General features: G+C 43.1%; 1 protein-coding gene across 2 annotated transcripts in view; it reads left to right on the plus strand.

Annotated features, from left to right (window-relative positions):
* Positions 1 to 9220, plus strand: part of LOC135513846 (G protein-coupled receptor kinase 5-like) — a 49071-nt gene extending 39851 nt beyond the window's left edge. The window contains exons 4-16 of one of the 2 annotated variants that reach the window (XM_064936804.1): positions 2443 to 2520; positions 2613 to 2710; positions 3128 to 3220; positions 3440 to 3503; positions 3597 to 3737; positions 3870 to 4060; positions 4334 to 4371; positions 4498 to 4587; positions 4782 to 4990; positions 5219 to 5356; positions 5713 to 5850; positions 6019 to 6173; positions 8194 to 9220. In XM_064936804.1, coding sequence (XP_064792876.1) covers positions 2443 to 2520; positions 2613 to 2710; positions 3128 to 3220; positions 3440 to 3503; positions 3597 to 3737; positions 3870 to 4060; positions 4334 to 4371; positions 4498 to 4587; positions 4782 to 4990; positions 5219 to 5356; positions 5713 to 5850; positions 6019 to 6173; positions 8194 to 8242 — 1482 coding nt within the window. In that variant the 3' untranslated portion in view covers positions 8243 to 9220. The remainder of the gene's footprint in view (positions 1 to 2442; positions 2521 to 2612; positions 2711 to 3127; positions 3221 to 3439; positions 3504 to 3596; positions 3738 to 3869; positions 4061 to 4333; positions 4372 to 4497; positions 4588 to 4781; positions 4991 to 5218; positions 5357 to 5712; positions 5851 to 6018; positions 6174 to 8193) is intronic. The other variant, XM_064936803.1, reaches the window with a different exon arrangement.
* The last annotated feature ends 14714 nt before the right edge of the window (positions 9221 to 23934 follow it).

The raw sequence follows: 23934 nt of genomic DNA on the forward strand, positions 1-23934 counted from the left end.
AGTCCAGTACCCAGTTGCACAGGGCGGGGTCGAGACCCAGGGTCTCGAGCTTGATGACGAGCTTGGCGGGTACTATGGTGTTAAATGCCAAGCTGTAGTCGATGAACAGCATTCTCACATAGGTATTCCTCTTGTCCAGATGGGTTAGGGCAGTGTGCAGTGTGGTTGAGATTGCATCGTCTGTGGACCTATTTGGGCGTTAAGCAAATTGGAGTGGGTCTAGGGTGTCAGGTAGGGTGGAGGTGATATGGTCCTTGACTAGTCTCTCAAAGCACTTCATGATGACGGAAGTGAGTGCTACGGGGTGGTAGTCGTTTAGCTCAGTTACCTTAGCTTTCTTGGGAACAGGAACAATGGTGGGCCTCTTGAAGCATGTGGGAACAGCAGACTGGTATAGGGATTGATTGAATATGTCCGTAAACACACCAGCCAGCTGGTCTGCGCATGCTCTGAGGGCGCGGCTGGGGATGCCGTCTGGGCCTGCAGCCTTGCGAGGGTTATTAACATGTTTAAATGTTTTACTCACCTCGGCTGCAGTGAAGGAGAGTCCGCATGTTTTCGTTGCATGCCTTGTCAGTGGCACTGTATTGTCCTCAAAGTGGGCAAAAAAGTTATTTAGTCTGCCTGGGAGCAAGACATCCTGGTCCGTGACTGGGCTGGTTTTCCTTTTGTAGTCCGTGATTGACTGCAGACCCTGCCACATACCTCTTGTGTCTGAGCCGTTGAATTGAGATTCTACTTTGTCTCTATACTGATGCTTAGCTTGTTTGATAGCCTTGCGGAGAGAATAGCTGCACTGTTTGTATTCGGTCATGTTTCCAGTCACCTTGCCCTGATTAAAAGCAGTGGTTCGCGCTTTCAGTTTCACGCGAATGCTGCCATCAATCCACGGTTTCCTGTTTCTCCTATATCTGAGCTGCTAAGGGTATAGATAATGACTGATCATTTTCAAGTAAAGGCAGTCCAAACTGTCTAGTTGCATGTTTGCACAACACTGATAACCACACAATAATGTCTATCATTCAAAACATGGTTTAGTCCATATATTGCAACATGATTATGGAATATTATTTTATGTACCAGTCAGACCTCGGTCAAAATAGTATACTGTTTTCTTTCAAATGCTACAGTTGCTTAGCTTATTTTTCCCAGCATGCCAGTTGGATTTGGTTTGCACTTTTGGGACTATTCCATTTGTTGCATTATGCAATACATTGCTAGTGCATGACGTATTTCAAAGAAAACTGATCATATTTGGAACCATGTCTGATATGTACTGTCAGTGTTTAATAATGGGATGTTGTGTTGAGCCAGGTCTGATATGTACTGTCAGTGTTTAATAATGGGGTGTTGAACCAGGTCTGATATTTACTGTCAGTGTTTAATAATGGGGTGTTGAACCCGGTCTGATATGTACTGTCAGTGTTTAATAATGGGGTGTTGAACCAGGTCTGATATGTAATGTCAGTGTTTAATAATGGGGTGTTGAACCCGGTCTGATATGTACTGTCAGTGTTTAATAATGGGATGTTGTGTTGAGCCAGGTCTGATATGTACTGTCAGTGTTTAATAATGGGATGTTGTGTTGAGCCAGGTCTGATATGTACTGTCAGTGTATAATAATGGGGTGTTGAGCCAGGTCTGATATGTACTGTCAGTGTTTAATAATGGGATGTTGTGTTGAGCCAGGTCTGATATGTACTGTCAGTGTTTAATAATGGGGTGTTGAACCAGGTCTGATATTTACTGTCAGTGTATAATAATGGGATGTTGTGTTGAGCCAGGTCTGATATGTACTGTCAGTGTTTAATAATGGGATGTTGTGTTGAACCCGGTCTGATATGTACTGTCAGTGTTTAATAATGGGATGTTGTGTTGAGATATGTATGTTGTGTTGAACGAGGTCTGATATGTACTGTCAGTGTTTAATAATGGGATGTTGTGTTGAGCCAGGTCTGATATGTACTGTCAGTGTTTAATAATGGGGTGTTGAACCAGGTCTGATATTTACTGTCAGTGTATAATAATGGGGTGTTGAACCCGGTCTGATATGTACTGTCAGTGTTTAATAATGGGATGTTGTGTTGAGCCAGGTCTGATATGTACTGTCAGTGTTTAATAATGGGATGTTGTGTTGAACCAGGTCTGATATGTACTGTCAGTGTTTAATAATGGGATGTTGTGTTGAACCAGGTCTGATATGTACTGTCAGTGTTTAATAATGGGATGTTGTGTTGAACCAGGTCTGATATGTACTGTCAGTGTTTAATAATGGGATGTTGTGTTGAACCAGGTCTGATATGTACTGTCAGTGTTTAATAATGGGATGTTGTGTTGAGCCAGGTCTGATATGTACTGTCAGTGTTTAATAATGGGATGTTGTGTTGAACCAGGTCTGATATGTACTGTCAGTGTTTAATAATGGGATGTTGTGTTCTTTAGGACGACTATGAGCTGGTGCCTGATGAGAAACGGAAAAGCAGAGGAGATCAGATTATTGGGAAGTTCCTGTCTAAACAGGTTTGTCAGTCTAAAGGAGGATTGGTGAATGTAGATGTACAGCTATTAGAGAAATATAACTTGTTTGTGTGTGTGTGTGTGTGTGTGTGTAGTCATCCGAGTGTGTGGAGGCAGCAGAGAGCCTTGCTGAGCAGTGTAGAGAGAACCTGGAGCTCCACCCCTGCAAGGAGATCTTCAGTGACTGTCGCAAGTAAGGGAATCTTCCTTTGTTCGCATTACATCTCATCAACTATGATCTTATTTTTAAACAGCTTGTTCCTACCCCCCCCCCCCCCCACACACACACACCATTTTTTTGGTTATTTGTTTGTTCAGGTTCCCCTTATCTAATATTAAATCTTGGTTGTAGATTAGCTAACACTCAGTATCAAGAATATACAAAAGTAGAGAACTAGGAAGGGGACAAATACTTTTTGTATATGCACTTGTGGAAGAGCCTGGGGACAAGGTAATGTTTGACAATGAAGAAACACAGAGAGGGGTTGGCTGAAGCACTAACACCCTGGAGGGACCACCAGCTGGCTTAGCCCCTTGTTAACTGTAACTGCAGCTGCTGTCTGTTGTCTCAGGGCTTTAACCAGTAACCTCTAGTTGTCTGTGCTCTCAGAGCTCTCCATCACTACCTGAGAGGAGCTCCCTTCTTGGACTATCAGAACAGCATGTACTTTGACCGTTTCCTACAGTGGAAGATGCTGGAGAGGTGAGTGCTACCTAAAAACTCCTACAAAATCAAATAAATGTCTGATGTTTTTAGAGATGATTTGAATGGTGTTCACTATTAGCCTGGTACTTTCTCCATGCAACATTACAAGTTGGCTAAAGCAGGATCAGGCTTGCACCCAGGCTAGTATTATTATGCTTCATGATGTACGGTGTACTATTATTCAACTGTACATTAATGGCCGATGTGTGTTTTCAGGCAGCCAATAGCCAAGGATACGTTTCGACAGTACAGAGTACTGGGGAAGGGTGGATTCGGAGAGGTGAGGCAAATTTTTCCTCTTTGGAGAATTATTAGAAAATGGTGATTGTGAGATGAACTGGCCCATGGTATAATACTGTGTGCGTTCTGTCAGGTGTGTGCGTGCCAGGTGCGAGCCACAGGGAAGATGTATGCCTGTAAGAAGTTAGAGAAGAAGAGGATTAAGAAGAGGAAAGGAGAGTCCATGGCCCTCAATGAGAAACAAATACTAGAGAAGGTCAACAGCAGATTTGTTGTAAGTCCTGTTATTTATCAGGATAAATGACCATACACAATACACTTTCACTTTATTCTCTCGCTCTGTCTCTCTGTGTCTCTCTGTCTGATCTCTGATCTCTGCCCCTGTGTCTTTGCCCCCTCTCTCTAGGTGAGTTTAGCGTATGCCTATGAGACTAAAGACGCTCTGTGTCTAGTGTTGACCTTAATGAATGGAGGAGATCTGAAGTTCCACATCTATAGCATGGGGACTCCAGGCTTTGAGAAGGACAGGGTTCAGTTCTATGCTGCCCAGATCTGCTGCGGCCTGGACCACCTACACCAGGAATCCATCGTCTACAGGTGACAGCTTTTTTATCATAGCACCTACACTCACAGAATAGAAGGTGCCCTTAAACACAGATCTAGTTCCAGATTGCAAGATATTACAGATCAGTTGGGGGCAACCCATTTCTATCTACTTCCACCTATACCCTAATCATCTGTCTGTTCTTCTGATTGTCATTCGCTATACCAATATCTCCAGAGATCACGTGATGTCAACACATGATGTATTGGGTTTAGTCCCAATGTCAAATGCACCAAACTAACTGTGTTTTTTGAACTTTTTCTCAGGGATTTAAAACCAGAGAATATTTTATTAGATGATAATGGTGAGTTAACTTTCTTCCTACTGTACAATAGCATACAGTAATTACTGGGATAATGGCTGAACTCAGAGAGGCTCTCTGCTAAATATGAATGATCTTTGACCCCTGACTTCTTCCCCTATGCTGTAGGACACATCCGGATCTCAGATCTGGGCCTGGCCATCAAAGTGGCTGAAGGGGACCCCATACGAGGCAGAGTGGGAACAGTGGGTTACATGGGTGAGACACCTCCATATGCTATTACAATACATTTATAATACATCTATAAAATCATTGAACAAAAACCCTTACATTATAGTAATGCATTATCAATTTATACCTTTTACCATACAAAGAAGATATCATCAAACCTGCATGATGAGAACATGGCATTGGGACAATCTGGTGTTGTACTGTGCTGTGTGTGTGTGTAGCTCCGGAGGTGATCAACAACGAGCGCTATGGGATGAGTCCAGACTGGTGGGGGCTGGGATGTCTCATCTACGAGATGACCGCTGGACGCTCACCCTTCCGTGCACGCAAAGAACGAGTGAAGCGGGAGGAGGTGGAGAAGAGGGTGCAAGAGGAAGAGGAGGAGTACAGCGACAAGTTTACAGAAGACACCAAGGCCATCTGTAGGGTGGTGAGAGCACATTGATTGATTGATTGATAAGACTAAGGCCTAGTTAGTGTGTCGTCAGGAACCTCAGACTATATTGGTTAATCACCCTGAGGAGCTGATCCCATTATATTTTAAAATAAGCAACTGTACATTGCATCATCGTTTCTACTTTTCTCTCTCTCTCTCTCTCTCTCTCTCTCTCTCTCTCTCTCTCTGTCTCTCTCTCTCTCTGTCTCTCTCTCTCTCCAGCTGTTGACCAAAGATCCTAAGCAGAGACTGGGCTGTACAGCAGAGGGGTCATCAGGGGTGAAGGCTCACTGTTTCTTCAGGAACATCAACTTTAAAAGGCTGGAGGCAGGCATCCAGGAGCCCTCCTTCGTACCGGATGTAAGTAGAAGAGGAGGATTGTATCTCTGGTCTTGCTTCAGCAGTAGAAACACAAGACCAGGAAGTGTTCAATATATAACCAACCAACTGTTTCAATCAATTACATTCATGACTGGATGAATATGTGAATTGGAACAGGGTTGATTACCTCTACTTCTCCCTCCCTCCCTTCTCCCTCCCTCCTTCCCTCCATACATATTCCCTCTCTTCTCCTTCCCTCCATACATATTCCCTCTCTTCTCATTCCCTCCATACATATTCCCTCTCTTCTCCTTCCCTCCATACATATTCCCTCTCTTCTCCTTCCCTCCATACATATTCCCTCTCTTCCTCCATTCCTCTCTTCTCTCTCTCAGCCCCGGGCAGTGTACTGTAAGGATGTGTTGGACATTGAGCAGTTCTCTACAGTCAAGGGAGTAAATCTGGACCAAACCGACAACGACTTCTACTTCAAATTCTCTACAGGCTGCGTGTCCATCCCATGGCAGCACGAGGTGGGTGAACTAACTGGGACGTCTGTCCCTCTCCTCTGGTTTCTTCTCAGAGGTAGTCTGCAACGTAACCTGAAAGACTGAATTATTGGTGGTTTTGATATACTGTCCTTACACTAACTCTAATATACTGAACCCCTCTCCCCCCTCGTTCTCTCTCCCTCTGTATAGATGATAGATACAGAGTGTTTCAGTGATCTGAACGTGTTTGGGCCCCAGGGGACCAGACCCCCAGATCTGGACTGGAACACCCCCCCCGAGCCTCCCAGACGCAGCCTGCTGGACAGGATCTTCAGGAGACATGTGAGGACACACACACAGGATCGGTACATACTTACACACATATACCAATACTCTGTCTCACACTGTTCCGACTGCACAGTTACATCCACACACACTGTTCCCACTGCACAGTTACATCCACCCACACTGTTCCCACTGCACAGTTACATCCACACACACTGTTCCCACTGCACAGTTACATCCACCCACACTGTTCCCACTGCACAGTTACATCCACACACACTGTTCCCACTGCACAGTTACATCCACAAACACTGTTCCCACTGCACAGTTACATCCACACACACTGTTCCCACTGCACAGTTACATCCACCCACACTGTTCCCACTGCACAGTTACATCCACCCACACTGTTCCCACTGCACAGTTACATCCACAAACACTGTTCCCACTGCACAGTTACATCCACCCACACTGTTCCCACTGCACAGTTACATCCACCCACACTGTTCCCACTGCACAGTTACATCCACCCACACTGTTCCCACTGCACAGTTACATCCACCCACACTGTTCCCACTGCACAGTTACATCCACCCACACTGTTCCCACTGCACAGTTACATCCACCCACACTGTTCCCACTGCACAGTTACATCCACCCACACTGTTCCCACTGCACAGTTACATCCACCCACACTGTTCCCACTGCACAGTTACATCCACACACACTGTTCCCACTGCACAGTTACATCCACAAACACTGTTCCCACTGCACAGTTACATCCACCCACACTGTTCCCACTGCACAGTTACATCCACCCACACTGTTCCCACTGCACAGTTACATCCACACACACTGTTCCCACTGCACAGTTACATCCACACACACTGTTCCCACTGCACAGTTAGTCTCTCTCGCTCCCCCCTCTCTCTCTCGCTCCCCCCTCTCTCTCTCGCTCCCCCCCTCTCTCTCGCTCCCCCCTCTCTCTCTCGCCCCCCTCTCTCGCTCCCCCTCTATCTCTCGCTCCCCCTCTCTCTCTCGCTCCCCCTCTGTCTCTCGCTCCCCCTCTGTCTCTCGCTCCCCCTCTCTCTCTCGCTCACCCTCTCTCTCTCGCTCACCCCCTCTCTCTCGCTCCCCCTCTCTCTCTCTCTCTATAAATATGGGTTGTATTTACAATGGTGTTTGTTCTTCACTGGTTGCTCTTTTCATGTGGCAATAGGTCACAAATCTTGCTGCTGTGATGGCACACTGTGGTGTTTCACCCAATAGATATGGGAGTTTATCAAAATTGGATTTGTTTTCAAGTTCTTTGTGGGTCTGTATAATCTGAGGGAAATATGTATGGTCTAGTATTTTCATACATTTGGCAGGAGATTAGGAAGTGCAGCTCAGTTTCCACCTTATTTTGTAGGCAGTGTGCACATAGACTGTCTTCTCTTGAGTGCCAGGTCTGCCTACCGAGGCCGTTTTCAATAGCAAGGCTATGCTCACTGAGTCTGTACATAGTCAAAGCTTTCCTTAATTTTGTGTCAGTCACAGTGGTCAGGAATTCTGCCACTATGCACTCTGTGTTTAGGGCCAAATAGCATTCTAGTTTGCTCTTTTTTTGTTAATTACTTGACACATTGTAAATAATGATCTTCTTGTTTTCTCATAATTAGGTTGGGTCTAATTGTGTTTCTGTCCTGGGGCTCTGTGGCGTCTGTTTGTGTTTGTGAACAGAGCCACAGGACCAACATAATTAAGGGACTCTTCTCCAGGTTCAACTCTCTGTAGGTGATGGTTTTGTTATGGAAGGTTTGGGAATCGCTTCCTTTTAGGAGGTTGTAGAATTTAACGTCCCTTTTCTGGATTTTGATAATTAGCGGGTATATGCCGAATTCTGTTCTGCATGCATTATTTGGTGTTTTATGTTGTACACAGAGGATATTTTTGCAGATTTCTGCATGCAGTCTCAATTTGGTGTTTGTCCCATTTTGTGAATTCTTGGTTGGTTGTACAACTGATTCAAGTATTTTTAGCCAGATCCTAATTGGTATGTCAAATTTTATGTTCCTTTTGATGGCGTAGAAGGCCCTTCTTGTTTCTCTCTCCCTCCAGCACCCCGAGGTGTCCATTGCCAACAGCCGCTTGTCTTCCTGCAGTGTGAACTCGGTGGACTCCATGTCAAACTCTGCCCCCTAGTGGCCAGGGCCCTGTGTGGCGCCACACAGACAGAGGGGGAGCCTGTAGGATCTCCTCCTTGCTGGTTGGTTTACACCCGGCCTGACCAGCTGTCAGTCATCCGGAGGCACCCCTCCCACGCCCACGGTCAGCCTAGGGGAAATGTTGACCATGACCCGGGGCCTGAGAGACCGACCCATGGGAAATGATTAGAGGGACGTTCAATGATGCAAAGACGTTTTGAGAACGATGAGAACATTTCACTTACCCTCATGATTGCTGGAGTAGAGAAGAGCCACTGAGGTTGTTGATGAATAAGAAAAAAAACAATCAAATTCAGGGGATCCACTGTCTAAGAAAGACCACCACAGGGAATACAAGATGGGGTCTTTGTTGAAATGTTGTAGCTTTTTTATTTTTTATTCCTTGCATAAATACTAATTCACACTCAAATGCACTCTGTATTTGTTCATCTCTCTTTCTCTTTCTCTCTTTCTCTCTCTTTCTCTCTCTTTCTCTCTCTCCCCCACCCCCACTACTCTAATCACTTATATGCATGCAACCAACAACATCACCAACCTCAAGAAACAATGTGCATATTGCCTTGTATACCCTCAGGCCAAAGACATAGTTCAGTTATGTGCCTGTCATTGTTGCCATTTTGATTTTGGAGGATGGCTTGGTCTTTATTCAATCACTAATTGAATCTGCAGCTATGTTACACCTAAGTAACAATCAAACAAGTGTGTTTTCACACCATGGACAAATGTGTGAGACCAGACAGGTGTAGTATCCTCACACCTGCATAGCCCTCATGCTAATACCCCACCACAGGCATCCTGTTGACCTTGAGCAAAATGAGATGTCTTTTAAACCAGTAGTGAACCATTTATACACCAATTAAGATGTTTTAACAGTAAATATGTTGTTTTACCTCTGACATTAAATAAATATTACTGTGATATACCCGTTGTCATATACAATGAGCTGGTGCTGTTTTATGTTTGTGTTGCCATCATGACCATGGGTGTATCTGAATCATTTCAAAGGGGGCATTTCTCTCATCTCCTTTCCTTTGTCTGCACTGATCATAAAGGAAAGGTTAGGATTCCTGACAGAAATATGGCCAATGCCTACAGAGAATAAGCTTTAACCAGTACAGTTCAAAAGAAAGAAAGGAGACAAAGCGAGGACGCCGTGTTAAACTAGTGAGATGCCTTGGCTCTGGTAGTGTCCTTGGTGAAGGGACCAGACTAAGGCAATCCTTCCAACACGCCCAAACAAAAGGGAAGAACCGCTTTGGTTTTAGAATTTGATATATGTTCATTTTACTGGACAATAAATAGTTCATTACATTAAACAAGTGTCCTAACACATTATTCGGAAACAATTTCACAAATGAAGAATCGGAAGTGCCTCCTTGTTAGCCTGTTCTCCCAGATGACGTGCACAGAAATGTTGTACACGTTTTTTAGTCTCGTGATCTGTTCCTTTATGATTCACCCACACACAGGGGGGTGGCAGGTAGCCTAGCGGTTAGAGCGTTGGGCCACTAACCGAAAGGTCACTAGCCTTTCTGTCCCTGGCCATGACCCCACTCTCCGAGGGTGTCTCAGGGGGAGTTGGGATATGCATAAAAACACATGTCCAATTCACAAATGCGTATTAATATATGTGTGAAATAGGACAAATATAAGCTCTTCAATATTATTATTGTTATTATTACACACACATACTGTACTTGGCTAGTGGTGGAGGGTGGGAAGTGAGGAGAGGGAGGATAAGAAGGAAGTGAAAGGAGGATTGAAAAGAAAATGGGATGATCTCCTGCTATTGTTGTACATTAGAGTGCTGAGTGTAGACTTTTTAAAGCCAAACCAACTGTGTCCTGCAGTTCCTAATAAATCAGCTCCGTGCTGGCGTGAGCACCTCTCTACCATCTGTGTCTCATGTCTGGGTAGCAAATACAACAGTCAGGGTTTTCTCATATGGATGGATGGATACAAGATTCATCAGTTTCTTACATTTCCATAAGATTAGTTGATACTATGATTCATTAGTTGATACTACGATTCATTACAGTAGTTGATGCTATGATTCATTAGTTGATACTACGATTCATTACAGTAGTTGATGCTATGATTCATTAGTTGATACTATGATTCATGAGTTGGTACTACGATTCATTACAGTAGTTGATGCTATGATTCATTAGTTGATACTACGATTCATTACAGTAGTTGATGCTATGATTCATTAGTTGATACTATGATTCATTAGTTGATACTACGATTCATTACAGTAGTTGATACTATGATTCATTAGTTGATACTACGATTCATTACAGTAGTTTATACTATGATTCATTAGTTGATACTACGATTCATTACAGTAGTTGATACTATGATTCATTTATTGTCCGGTTTCATAGACCCAGATTATATCAATTCAAAAGCAGACCAAATTCCTTCTCTGTTCATCAACAACTATAAGTGTGATTCAATGAACATTCATTACAGTTTTTCTTAATTGCGTACAAGAAATGTTGGGATATGTTTTGACAGGTTTCTATAGCCGAACAGCAATGATCAAATGCTCAAATACTGTACATTTACAGATTCATTTTTTGCCTTAGTACCGGACTTGCATATCTTAAACCACATTTTGTAAAACATCAAATACAAAATGTCATCAGTGAATACAAAATGTAATTTTGTGAACAAGTGTTTTGTTCACAAAATAGTAACATATTGTTTTCGTCAGAAGAGAAAAGTGTGTAATTGTATTCACTGTTTCCGTCAATCAGTAAATACTACTGCATGAAATTCTAAATCATCCCATCAGTGTCAGACCATGTACAATGGAAATGTATGGAAATATTTAGGCAATAGGACTGTCTAAATGTAATGATATCATTTTACAATATTGCAAATCAAATCAAATCAAACATTATATTAGGTAGCATTGTTTAAATTGGCTAGTGATATATTTTACATAATTTCCCATCAATTCCCATTATTAAAGTGGCTGGAGATGAGTCAGTGTGTTGGCAGCAGCCACTCAATGTTAGTGGTTGCTGTTTAACAGTCTGATGGCCTTGAGATAGAAGCTGTTTTTCAGTCTCTCGGTCCCAACTTTGATGCACCTGTACTGACCTCGCCTTCTGGATGATAGCGGGGTGAACAGGCAGTGGCTCAGGTGGTTGTTGTCCTTGATGATCTTTATGGCCTTCCTGTAACATCGGGTGGTGTAGGTGTCCTGGAGGGTAGGTAGTTTGCCCCCGGTGATGCGTTGTGCAGACCTCACTACCCTCTGGAGAGCATAACGGTTGTGGGCGGAGCAGTTGCCGTACCAGGCGGTGATACAGCCCGCCAGGATGCTCTCGATTGTGCATCTGTAGAAGTTTGTGAGTGCTTTTGGTGACAAGCCGAATTTCTTCAGCCTCCTGAGGTTGAAGAGGCGCTGCTGCGCCTTCTTCACGATGCTGTCTGTGTGAGTGGACCAATTCAGTGTGTCTGTGATGTGTATGCCGAGGAACTTAAAACTTACTACCCTCTCCACTACTGTTTCATCGATGTGGATAGGGGGGTGTTCCCTCTGCTGTTTCCTGAAGTCCACAATCATCTCCTTAGTTTTGTTGACGTTGAGTGTGAGAGGTTATTTTCCTGACACCACACTCCGAGGGCCCTCACCTCCTCCCTGTAGGCCGTCTCGTCGTCGTTGGTAATCAAGCCTACCACTGTTGTGTCGTCCGCAAACTTGATGATTGAGTTGGAGGCGTGCGTGGCCACGCAGTCTTGGGGGAACAGGGAGTACAGGAGAGGGCTCAGAACGCACCCTTGTGGGGCCCCAGTGTTGAGGATCAGCGGGGTGGAGATGTTGTTGCCTACCCTCACCATCTGGGGGCGGCCCATCAGGAAGTCCAGTACCCAGTTGCACAGGGCTTGATGACGAGCTTGGAGGGTACTATGGTGTTAAATGCCGAGCTGTAGTCGATGAACAGCATTCTCACATAGGTATTCCTCTTGTCCAGATGGGTTAGGGCAGTGTGCAGTGTGGTTGAGATGTGTGTGCAGAGAATGTAGTTGGGGCCACTTCTATGTAACTTTGGGTTAAAACTAAGTCATCAACTCCAGCATTGTGACCTTCCGTTATAGAGCTTTGCTTTGGTGTGGACTTAGGTCTATACTATACATTCATATCAGTTGTGATCCTCCATTGTATTCACCCTTCCTTATTTCTCGTGTTCTTCTGTGCGCTAATGAGAAAACCAACCTTTGTATTGAATACATGGAATTGGGTTGTGATTATGCTGATGAATGAATCCTGCACACGATGTGCTTTCAAAACAAATCTGAAATAATGTTTGATTTGATGTGTATGACATTGTTTGGTGAAATATGTATACAGGGTGAGTAATTGCCCATAATTCTGCACCTTTGGATAGTTGTACTCATCTTTAAAACAAAAACTATGTAGGTCAAAAGAGTTCATCTTCAAAACTGGATGGCGAAACTAACAGTACAGATACTGTAGATAGCAATAACAACCGTAGAGGCACAGAATAACAAAAATACATGGAGGAGCTTATTCAAAGAAGATATATATATTTTTTAAATAAAGTGAACTTGGTGGAAAATGTTTCCCTGATCACAACAGACCACAGTTGGGAGAACTGGACAGGTTTCCACCCTACTGAGGTGCCGAGTGGCGCAGTGGTCTGAGGCATTTCACAAATTAAGAATCAGAAATGCCTCCTTGTTAGCCTGTTCCTCCAGTTGAAAAGGTTTTTTAGTCTCGTGATATGTTCCTTTATGATTCACCCACACACAGGGGAGCGGCAGGTAGCCTAGCGGTTAGAGCGTTGGGCCAGTAACCGAAAGGTCGCTAGCCTTTTCGTCCCTGGCCGTCACCCCACTCTCCTAGTGGAGCAGTGGTCTAAGGCAATGCCTCTATAGATTCTGGGTTCGAGTCCAGGCTCTGTCGCAGCTGGCCGCGATCGAGAGCCTCATGGAGCGGTGCACAATTTGCCCAGCGTTGTCCGGGTTAGGGGAGGGTTTGCCTGGCAGGGATGTTCTTGTCCCATCGCGATCTAGCAACTCCTGTGGTAGTGTTTCCTCTGACACGTTGGTGTGGCTGACTTCCAGGTATTGTGTCAAGAAGCAGTGCGGCTTGGTTGGGTTGTGTTTCGGAGGACGCACGGCTCTCGACCTTCGCCTCTCCCGAGTCCGTACAGGAGTTGCAGCGATGGGACAAGACTGTAACTACCAATTGGGGAGGAAAAAGAGGGTAAACAAATGTAAAAAAGGTTTCCACCCTACCTATTTCTTATTTGGGGATAATAAAAGCAAGAGTCATCCATGATTCACCAAACAATATTTTGAAAGACAATCATTCACCACTAACTGTAGTTAATTGTAAGGATTTGTTTCTATAAATAGTGTAAATAAACAACTATACAGAAAGACTCATGTGAAGTCCTAATTACAGAGGACGAACTTCTAGATGCAATGAAAGCCTTTAAGTCTGGGAAAACTCCATGGATGGATGGCATACCAGTTGAAGTATATCAAATCGATATATTCAAAGGTCCTCTATTAACATGTTTTAACCACTTCTATAAAAATTGTAGGCTTTAAAATGCTCACTAAGGTCTGATTACTGAAACAGGACCCAGATGGTAAAAATAAAGATCCAGTCCACCTAAAAAAAACGTAACACTTCAGTATTGTGATGCCAAAATCCTAGCAATATGCATAGCACATAGAATTAAAAAGGTAATCAAACAGTTTTTTTACATGGACTATACATTGGAGATAATATAAGACAAGTACTGGAAACTGTGAAAAATCAGGGAACTCAGGCCTGTTTTTCATAGCTGACTTTGAAAAGGCCTTTGATAAAGTATGAATAGAATTTAGGAGAATCTCTTATACAATGCGTTAAAGTTATGTATAGTAACGTTGGGTGTCATAGTCAATTACGTCTACTTCTCAGAAAGTATTAAACTGTCAAGAGGAGTAAAACAAGGTTGTCCACTATCGGCACATCTATTTATAATGGCCATCGAAATGTTAGCTATTAAAATCAGATCCAACAATAATATCAAGGGGCTTAAAGCCAGGGCTTAAAAAACAAATATCTCGTATGCTGACAATTCCTGTTTTCTTTTAAACCCGCAAGAGGATTTAGAATTAGTGCACAATATTATGTATTGTATCTCTAAAAAATACAACTTTTACATTATTTGTAGTTTACTAATAAAATGGTCTGATGGTGAAGTGGACATACTCAGTATTAATATCCTGAAATAAAGAAATGATCTCACTACAATAAATGCTAATATAAAGTGAGACATGTTCCTTCCATGGAAAGGACAATAGATGTTTATTTGTGGAAAAACCACCCTGAGTAATTCTTTAGTCATATCCCAGTTTACGTATTTACTTATGGCCCTACCTTCACCTCACAACTTCTTTTTTAAATTACACAAGAAAAAAATTCCACTTTGTTTGGAATGGCAAGCCAGACAAAATTAAACAGGGCTATTTATATAATGAATATTAACGCAATGGACCTCTCATTAAAGGCTTCAGTCATACAAAACTATACTTAAACCCAAACTAGTAAGAATGGCTCAGACCGTGTTAAAGAATAGCCTTTTTTCCTTAATTCAGATTACAACCTCTCACTTTCGGTTATTTGAAAATGAAATGCTATTTTTAAAACCAGCAATTAAAGCTGGTTCCAATTTCAGTTTAATCCACCAGAAAAGACAGAACAAATTTTATAGTTAAATTGACATATACTAATTTTAAAAAATCTTTTTTTTAAATCTTTTTTTTAAACGGTATAATCTTTGCAAATAATATCATAAATATGATTGGTGGAGTTATGTCACACATGCAGTTAACAAAAATATATGTAAATGTCTGCTCTATCCAAAATTGCAACCAACTGATTGCAGCATTACGCAAAATGTCGGAGGCAAGTGGAAAGGGGAGAAGGTAAGGGACCTGTCTATCGGCCCTGCATTAAAGACCAGAATTGGCTAAAGAAAATTGTGATAAATAAAAAAGTATACCAGTTTAATTTAAGGACCAAAACAATTGACATCTGTACCATACAGGTTGCGATCCTGACTAGTCTCCCAGTCCCTGTCGCTGAAAAACATCCCCACAGAATGATGCTGCCACCACCATGCTTCACCATAGGGATGGTGCCAGGTTTTGTCCAGACGTGATGCTTGACATTCAGGCCAAAGAGTTCGATTTTGGTTACATCAGACCAAAAAATCTTGTTTCTCATGGTCTGAGTCCTTTAGGTGCCTTTTGGCAAACTCCAAGCGGGCTGTTATGTGCCACCTTCCTGTTCAAGTGAGCACAGCACAACGGTGAGTCCAAAGATGTCTTATATGTTGCTGCATAAATTATGTAATATGCCAGGGAGATATGTATACTGTAGCTAAGAAAGTAATACAAAGTGTATGTTGGGTAATGAGCTGTTAATTGCCCATGTGCCTCACCCTAATAATGTGGTCCCTTTTCCCCTCATTATCCAAGATGGCGTAGCAGTCTTTCGTCCTCGTCTTGTCGTGTCCCGTGAATATATCTTTTTATATTTTTTTTCTTCACATATATTTTTTCTCAACTTCAACAAACTCTCCTGCAATCCGCCTCACCCAATGTGGTATGGATCTGCTATTTTCTTTACTTTTGAACTGGAACCCCCAACAGAAGCTCGCCAGCTAACTAGCTGCTAGCTAGTAGTCAGCTAGCCACTGCTCATCAGCTACCTTTAGCCCAGACATCTCTCACCAGTCTGCACAGCACGACTCAAACTAGAGCAAATTGGACTTATTTTTCTGCATATCTCCGGATTTCTACCGCAAGCTCTGAACCTATTCACCTGGATCATCTCCGCTAGCTAGCTGCTACCCGAGTGGCCACTCCTGGCTAACGTCTCTGTCCCAATGCAAGAACCAATTAACCTGGACCTAGCCTTTGCTAGGCCCATCTCCCGGCTAGCCGAAGAGGTCCATCAGCCACTCCTTGTGCTACAATTCCTATTTTTCCAATTGGCCTGGACCCCGCCAACCCATCACGAATGGACTACCGACGTAATTCGCTGAGGGTTTTTTTCAACTGGCTCCTCTGTCGTGACGTCCCCTGAATGCCCATCTGCTAGCCTACTAGCCGCGGCTGGCTAGCTGTCTAGAGCATATCGGACTGTTAGCTTAAGAGGCCCATCAGACATTCTTTGGCCACTATACCCATTTTGCCAATTGGCCTGGCCCCTTTTGCCACACGGAGCCCTGCTGATCCACGACAACTGGTCTCCCGAAGTAGCAGCACGAGGGGGCTACAACAGACTTCTTCCATTGCGGCATGCCTCTCCCTAATGTTAATATGCCTTGTCCATTGCTGTTTTGGTTAGTAATTATTGTCTTATGTCACTGTAGAGCCTCTATCCCTGCTCAGTACGCCGTAGTTAACCCTTTAGTTCCACCTCCCACACATGCGGTGACCTCACCTGGTTTAAAGTATGTTTCTAGAGACAATATCTCTATCATCGTCACAAACTGCATAGGTTTACCTCCACTGAATTCACATCCTACCATACCTTTCTTTTTACATTATGCCTTGAATCTATTCTACCGTGCCCAGAAACCTGCTCCTTTTACTCTCTGTTCCGAACGTACGAGATGACCAGTTCTTATAGCCTTTAGCCGTACCCTTATCCTACTCCTCCTCTCTTCCTCTGGTGACGTAGAGGTTAATCATTGCCACTTTTAGTGAGTTTGGTACACATCCGGTGGATAGAGAGCCGTTTATTATGTTCAACATAGGAGGGCCAAGCACAGTAAGCAGCTCTTTCAGTAGTTTAGTTGGAATAGGGTCCAGTATGCAGCTTGAAGGTTTAGAGGCCATGATTATTTTCATCATTGTGTCAAGAGATGTAGTACCTAAACACTTGAGTGTCTCTCTTGATCCTAGGTCCTGGCAGAGTTGTGCAGACTCAGGACAACTGAGCTTTGGAGGAATACGCAGATTTAAAGAGGAGTCCATAATTTGCTTTCTAATGACCATGATCTTTTCTTCAAAGAAGTTCATGAATTTATTTACTGCTGAAGTGAAAGCCATCCTCTCTTTGGGAATGCTGCTTTTTAGTTAGCTTTGCGACAGTATCAACAATACATTTCGGTTTGTTCTTATTTTTCTCAATTAAGTTGGAAAAATAGGATGATCGAGCAGCAGTGAGGGCTCTTCGATACTGCACGGTACTGTCTTTCCAAGCTAGTCGGACGACTTCCAGTTTAATGTGGCGCCATTTCCGTTCCAATTTTCTGGAAGCTTGCTTCAGAGCTCTGGTATTTTTTGTGTACCAGGGAGCTAGTTTCTTATGACAAATGTTTTTAGTTTTTAGGGGTGCAACTGCATCTAGGGTATTGCGCAAGGTTAAATTGAGTTCCTCAGTTAGGTGGTTAAAACCTCTTTGGGCTGAGATCCCACTAACGGGATCGATATGACAACAGCCAGTGAAAGTGCAGGGCGCCAAATTCAAAACAACAGAAATCCCAACATTAAAATTCCTCAAACATACAAGTTTTTTACACCATTTTAAAGATACACTTCTTGTTAATCCCACCACAGTGTCCGATTTCAAAAAGGCTTTACAGCAAAAGCAAACCAAACGATTATGTTAGGTCAGAGTCAAGTCACGGTGATTTTGCAGAGAGCCACATTAATTTACAGAAATACTCATAATAAACATTGATAAAAGATACAACTATTATGCATGGAATTATAGATACACTTCTCCTTTATGCAACCACTGTGTCAGATTTTAAACAAAAAAAAATACGGAAAAAGCACACCATGCTATAATCTGAGTATGGCGCTCAGAGACCAAAACATCCCAAACAGATATCTGCCATGTTGTGTAGTTAACAGAAGTCAGAAATAGCATTATAAATATTAACTTATCTTTGATGATCTTCATCAGAATGCACTCCCAGGAATCCCAGTTCCACAATAAATGTTTGTTTTGTTCGATAATGTCCATCCTTTATGTCCAAAAACCTCAGAGGACGTGTCTATTTTATAAGAATTTGTAAGATTCCTATTTGTAAATTAAGAAGACCGTGGGGCCTACTATTGAGCCTTGGGGTACTCCCTTGGTGACAGGCAGTGGCTGAGACAGTAGGTTTTCTGACTTTATACACTGCACTCTTTGAACGAGGTAATTAGCAAACTAGGCCAAAGTCCCCCCGGAGCGACAACAATAATGGAATGGTCTACCGTATCAAAAGCTTTGTCCAAGTCAATAAACATAGCAGCACAACATTGCTTATAATCAAGGACAATGGTGACATCATTGAGGACCTTTAAGGTTGCAGTGACACATCCATAACCTGAGCGCAAACCAGAGAGAATACTATAGACATCAAGAAAGCCAGTCAGTTGATTATTGACACATTTTTCCAACAGTTATGATAAACAGGGCAAAATAGAAATAGGCCTATAACAGTTATGATCAACTTGATCTCCCCATTTAAATAAAGGACAAACCGTGGCTGCCTTCCAAGCAATGGGAACCTCTCCAGAAAGGAGAGACAGGTTAAAAAGATCAGAGATAGGCTTGGCGTTGATAGGGGCAGCAACCTTAAAGAAGAAAGGGTCTAAACAATGTGACCCAGATGTTTTTTGGGGGTCAAGTTTCAGGACCTCCTTTAGCACCTCAGACTTAGTGACTGCCTGCAGGGAGAAACTTTGTAGCGGGGCAGGGGAAAAAGAGGGAGAAGCATCAGGGATAGTCGCATTAGAAGGGGTGGGAGATGAGGAAATGTTGGAATGGCAAGAAGGTATGTCTGAGTCAAATAGGAATCCTGACTTAATGAAGTGGTAATTAAAGAGCTCAGCCATGTGCTTCTTGTCAGTAACAACCACATCATCAACTTTAAGGGACATGGGCAGCTGTGAGGAGGAGGGTTTATTCTCCAGATCTTTAACCATTTTCTAGAATTTCTTGGGGTTACACCCACAGAGAAACAACTGCTCCTTAAAGTAACTAACATTGGCCTACCAGATAACCTGAGTGCAATTATTTCTCATTTGCCTGAACGAGATCCAGTCAGCCTGAGTATGCGTGTGACGAGCCTTTTGCCAAATGCAATTCTTGAGGTGGAGTAACTCTGCAAGATCACGGTCGAACCAGGGGCTGAACCTGTTTTTAATCCTAATTTTCTTTATGGGGGCGTGTTTGTTAACAATACCACTGAAAATATGAAAAAAGAGGGTCCAAGCATCTTGGACAGAGGAAAGCTGATTCTAGACCACTTTACAGAGGACAGCTCATGAAGGAAGGCTTGCACATGAAAGTTTTTTGCAAGCGTCTATGACAAATCAGGACAGGTCGTTTCACTGAGCAGCCATTATGAGCACAGGCTGTAAAACAGTGATCACTAAGGTCATTACAGAAAACAACAGACTGGTACCGATCAGGATTATATGTGAATATAATATCAAGAAGAGTAGCCTTTTCTGGGTGTTTGGAGTCATACCTTGTGAGATTGGTAATAATCTGAGAAAGATTTAGGGAGTCCCATTGCTTTAGGACTTGGTCAGGTGGTTTAAGCATGTCCCAGTTTAGGACAAATTCAGACTTCATGTAAGGGGCCGGGAGAGATTAGGGCATGTAGGGTACAGGCACGTGCAGATGGAGGACGATAACACCCAGCAACAGTCAACAAAGAGCAATTTGAAAGTTTAATACTTAAAACGAGCAAATCAAATTGTTTGTGGACAGACTTGGTGGAGACAGCCGAGCACTGAAGGTGGTCCTTGGTAAAGATGCCACTCCCCCACTTTTGGAAGATCTGTCTTGCCGAAAAAGGTTATAACCAGAAAGGTTAACATCAGTATTCAAAACACTCTTCCTTAACCACGACTCAGTAATGACCTGCACATCCGGATAGGAGCTGTGAACCCACACTTTCAATTTATCAATTTTATGTAATAAGCTTCTGGTGTTAACGTGCAGAAAACCCAGGCTTTTGCGAGAGCAGAAATCAGTGAAGCAGATATCAGAGCACAAGTCAGAATTGGGGCTAGCAACAGTAAATGGGCCAGGGTGTACATGCACATTTCCAGATATCAACAGTAATACAATCAGGGCACGGCAGAGGACAGGGAGAGCGCTGCAGTGCTGATTTATGACATCTGAATTAGTTGGCAACAAGATCAAAACAGGGATGTCACTAACAGGGATGTTTACTTTTTATTTATTTAACCTTTATTTAAGTTGGCAAGTAAACACATTTTTGCACAACATTTGAGAGAACTAAGCTTTTTGTTCATATGGAACATTTCTGGGTCTTTTATTTCAGCTCATGAAACATGGGACCAACACTTTACATGTTGTGTTTCTATATTTTTGTACAGTGCAGGTTTTTGACTCCCTTCCTCCTTCATTAGATTCTCCAGAAGATAGGTCAGGAGACCATGGTGACCCACGAGGTGTCTGGACCCACACCTGGTAACATGGTGGGGCCGTGGGACTTCGTTGGTGTTCGCAGGGGGTCCATGAGCTTCCTGGCAGGCATGTCTATTCAGCACCCTACCATGCCCGAACAGAGGGGCGTTGTCAGGTAGGCTTGTTCATATACTCAAGGGACGGACAAAAAGATGGATGGATGGCTATAAATCACTAACAATACATCATAGAAAAATAATATTTGTAATATTGTGTTGGACTTCAACATACACTAGCACTGATATTCTACACCGTATTGTTGACTTTGTCAGGGCGGAGAACGGACCAACATGTATAGTGATGCGGCCCAGTGCCGATGATCCAAACAAGACCAAGTTCACTTGGTTATTAGGCATAGATTTAACGGTAAAAGGCCATTACCCTGCATCTCATCACAAGGGCTAGACAAATACAACTGTAACTATATTGTTTGACTTTCACCCTCTGCTAGAAGCATTTTCATCAAATCCTTTCTGGAACTTGTTGCCTCATAGATACTGTTTGTCCTTTTATCACGGTCACTGACTGACTTTGATGGTTGAAGGTTATGGTTGATGATGGTTGTATTGACAATCCTGAGCCCTAGATTCAGTCAGTTCAGCGTTAGCCCGCGATAACCTGTACCTGCATAGCAGATCATTGTTTTTATTTGGGTGATATGACGGAGGTGTAACTGCGTTGGAGTTGTCAAATCGGTGAGCGGATGCTCCTGTGGTCATTGGCCCGAAGACACACCCGTTCCACTTGTGCTAGAAGTTGAAAATGAATGTGTAGGCTATATAGAAATAATGAAACTCAAATGACATGTAATCAGTTACTCCTCAACCCTGCCTATGTCCGCGATATACGCTGGACGCCACTTGTGAATTACACTTCTGACACCATCATAACAACAGCTATGTGGGAGTCTGGTAGCGTGACTCTGATTTGGATCTAGCCCTTAGATACTGTTTTTCATTGTGTCTTTCTCCCTGTTTCACCCTGTCTCTCTCCCTGTTTCACCCTGTCTCTCTCCCTCACAGGGTTGGATCCCAAAGACCATCAGAAACAAAGTGCTCTCTCAGAGACAAGTACATTTTACCAAACACCTGAGGCAGAGGATGGCCAGCAACATTGATTCTATGGAGATTGTGCCAGCCTGTTGACACACCATCTGTCGTGCCCTATGACCTTTCGATTGGCGTGCACACCAATGGCAGGCCACCAAATGGACAGCTCTGCCCAGTCCTTAGGACAGAATTGGAGTACAATTGAGTGAAGCCTTGTTCTTCTGAACCCTGGCTCCATTAACTGTCTAAAGTGGCTCTCTCCCCATGTCCTTCTCTTCATACCAATCTCAAAGAACTGGTCTATATCCTCACCTAACCTACATACAAATCCAGATGAAGAGGAGAGACTAGGGAAGGACACTTAAGAGTAGATGTGCCTATTTTACACAGCACACACCCTCTTCTCAAAACATGCACACATTCCCCTTTACCACAGAGTCTGTGATCCAAATAACTTTTTATCCAGCCATAGCACACATTGTTATTGTACCTTCAATGTGAAGTGTTATTTAAACATTATATTTATTGTAAAACAATGTCATTGCATTACACTGGGTTAGGATGAATAAAGTGAATAAGTGAATAAATTATTCCAACATTTTTCTTGTACTATTATTTAAAGACATCTTGACGATTGTAACATGTCTCTCTTGACAAAATGTGGGAAAGCACTTACCAATCAAAATACCCCAGTACTGTGGGCCTGGGCCTTCAGTACATTCCCTGGGATCAAGTCAACAGCACAACTAACGCCAAAGGGGAAGTCTGCCCTCTGTTAATGTCAACCTTGTAAAATCTTCCCATGATGTACAGAAGTGGTTCTCCATCCTGGTCCTGGGGACCCAAAGGGGTGCATATTTTAGTTTCTTCCTTAGCTCTCCACACCTGATTCAAATCTTCAAAGCGTAAAGCATTGATGATGAGTTGAATATTTGAAGCATGTACAGTGGGCAAAAAAGTATTTAGTCAGCCACCAATTGTGCAAGTTCTCCCACTTAAAAAGATGAGAGAGGCCTGTAATTTCCATCATAGGTACACTTCAACTATGACAGACAAAATGATTTTAAAAAATCCAGAAAATCACATTGTAGGATTTTTTATTAATTTATTTCCAAATTATGGTGGAAAATAAGTATTTGGTCAATAACAAAAGTTTTTCTCAATACTTTGTTATATACCCTTTGTTGGCAATGACAGAGGTCAAACGTTTTTTTGTAAGTCTTCACAAGTTTTTCACACACTGTTGTTGGTATTTTGGCCCATTCCTCCATGCAGATCTCCTCTAGAGCAGTGATGTTTTGGGGCTTGTGCTGGGCAACCCGGACTTTCAACTCCCTCCAAAGATTTTCTATGGGGTTGAGATCTGGAGACTGGCTAGGCCACTCCAGGACCTTGAAATGCTTCTTACGAAGCCACTCCTTCGTTGCCCGGGCGGTGTGTTTGGGATCATTGTCATGCTGAAAGACCCAGCCACGTTTCATCTTCAATGCCCTTGCTGATGGAAAGAGGTTTTCACTCAAAATCTCACGATACATGGCTCCATTCATTCTTTCCTTTACACGGATCAGTCATCCTGGTCCCTTTGCAGAAAAACAGCCCCAAAGCATGATGTTTCCACCCCCATGCTTCACAGTAGGTATGGTGTTCTTTCTATGCAACTCAGCATTCTTTGTCCTCCAAACACGACGAGTTGAGTTTTTACCAAAAAGTTATATTTTGGTTTCATCTGACCATATGACATTATCCCAATCTTCTTCTGGATCATCTAAATGCTCTCTAGCAAACTTCAGACGGGCCTGGACATGTACTGGCTTAAGCAGGGGGACACGTCTGGCACTGCAGGATTTGAGTCCCTGGCGGCGTAGTGTATTACTGATGGTAGGCTTTGTTACTTTGGTCGCAGCTCTCTGCAGGTCATTCACTAGGTCCCCCCGTGTGGTTCTGGGATTTTTGCTCACCGTTCTTGTGATCATTTTGACCCCAAGGGGTGAGATCTTGCGTGGAGCCTCAGATCAAGGGAGATTATCAGTGGTCTTGTATGTCTTCCATTTCCTAATAATTGCTCCCACAGTTGATTTCTTCAAACCAAGCTGCT

This window comes from Oncorhynchus masou, chromosome 25 (genome assembly GCF_036934945.1).
Source record: "Oncorhynchus masou masou isolate Uvic2021 chromosome 25, UVic_Omas_1.1, whole genome shotgun sequence".
In the NCBI taxonomy this organism is placed as follows: domain Eukaryota; kingdom Metazoa; phylum Chordata; class Actinopteri; order Salmoniformes; family Salmonidae; genus Oncorhynchus; species Oncorhynchus masou.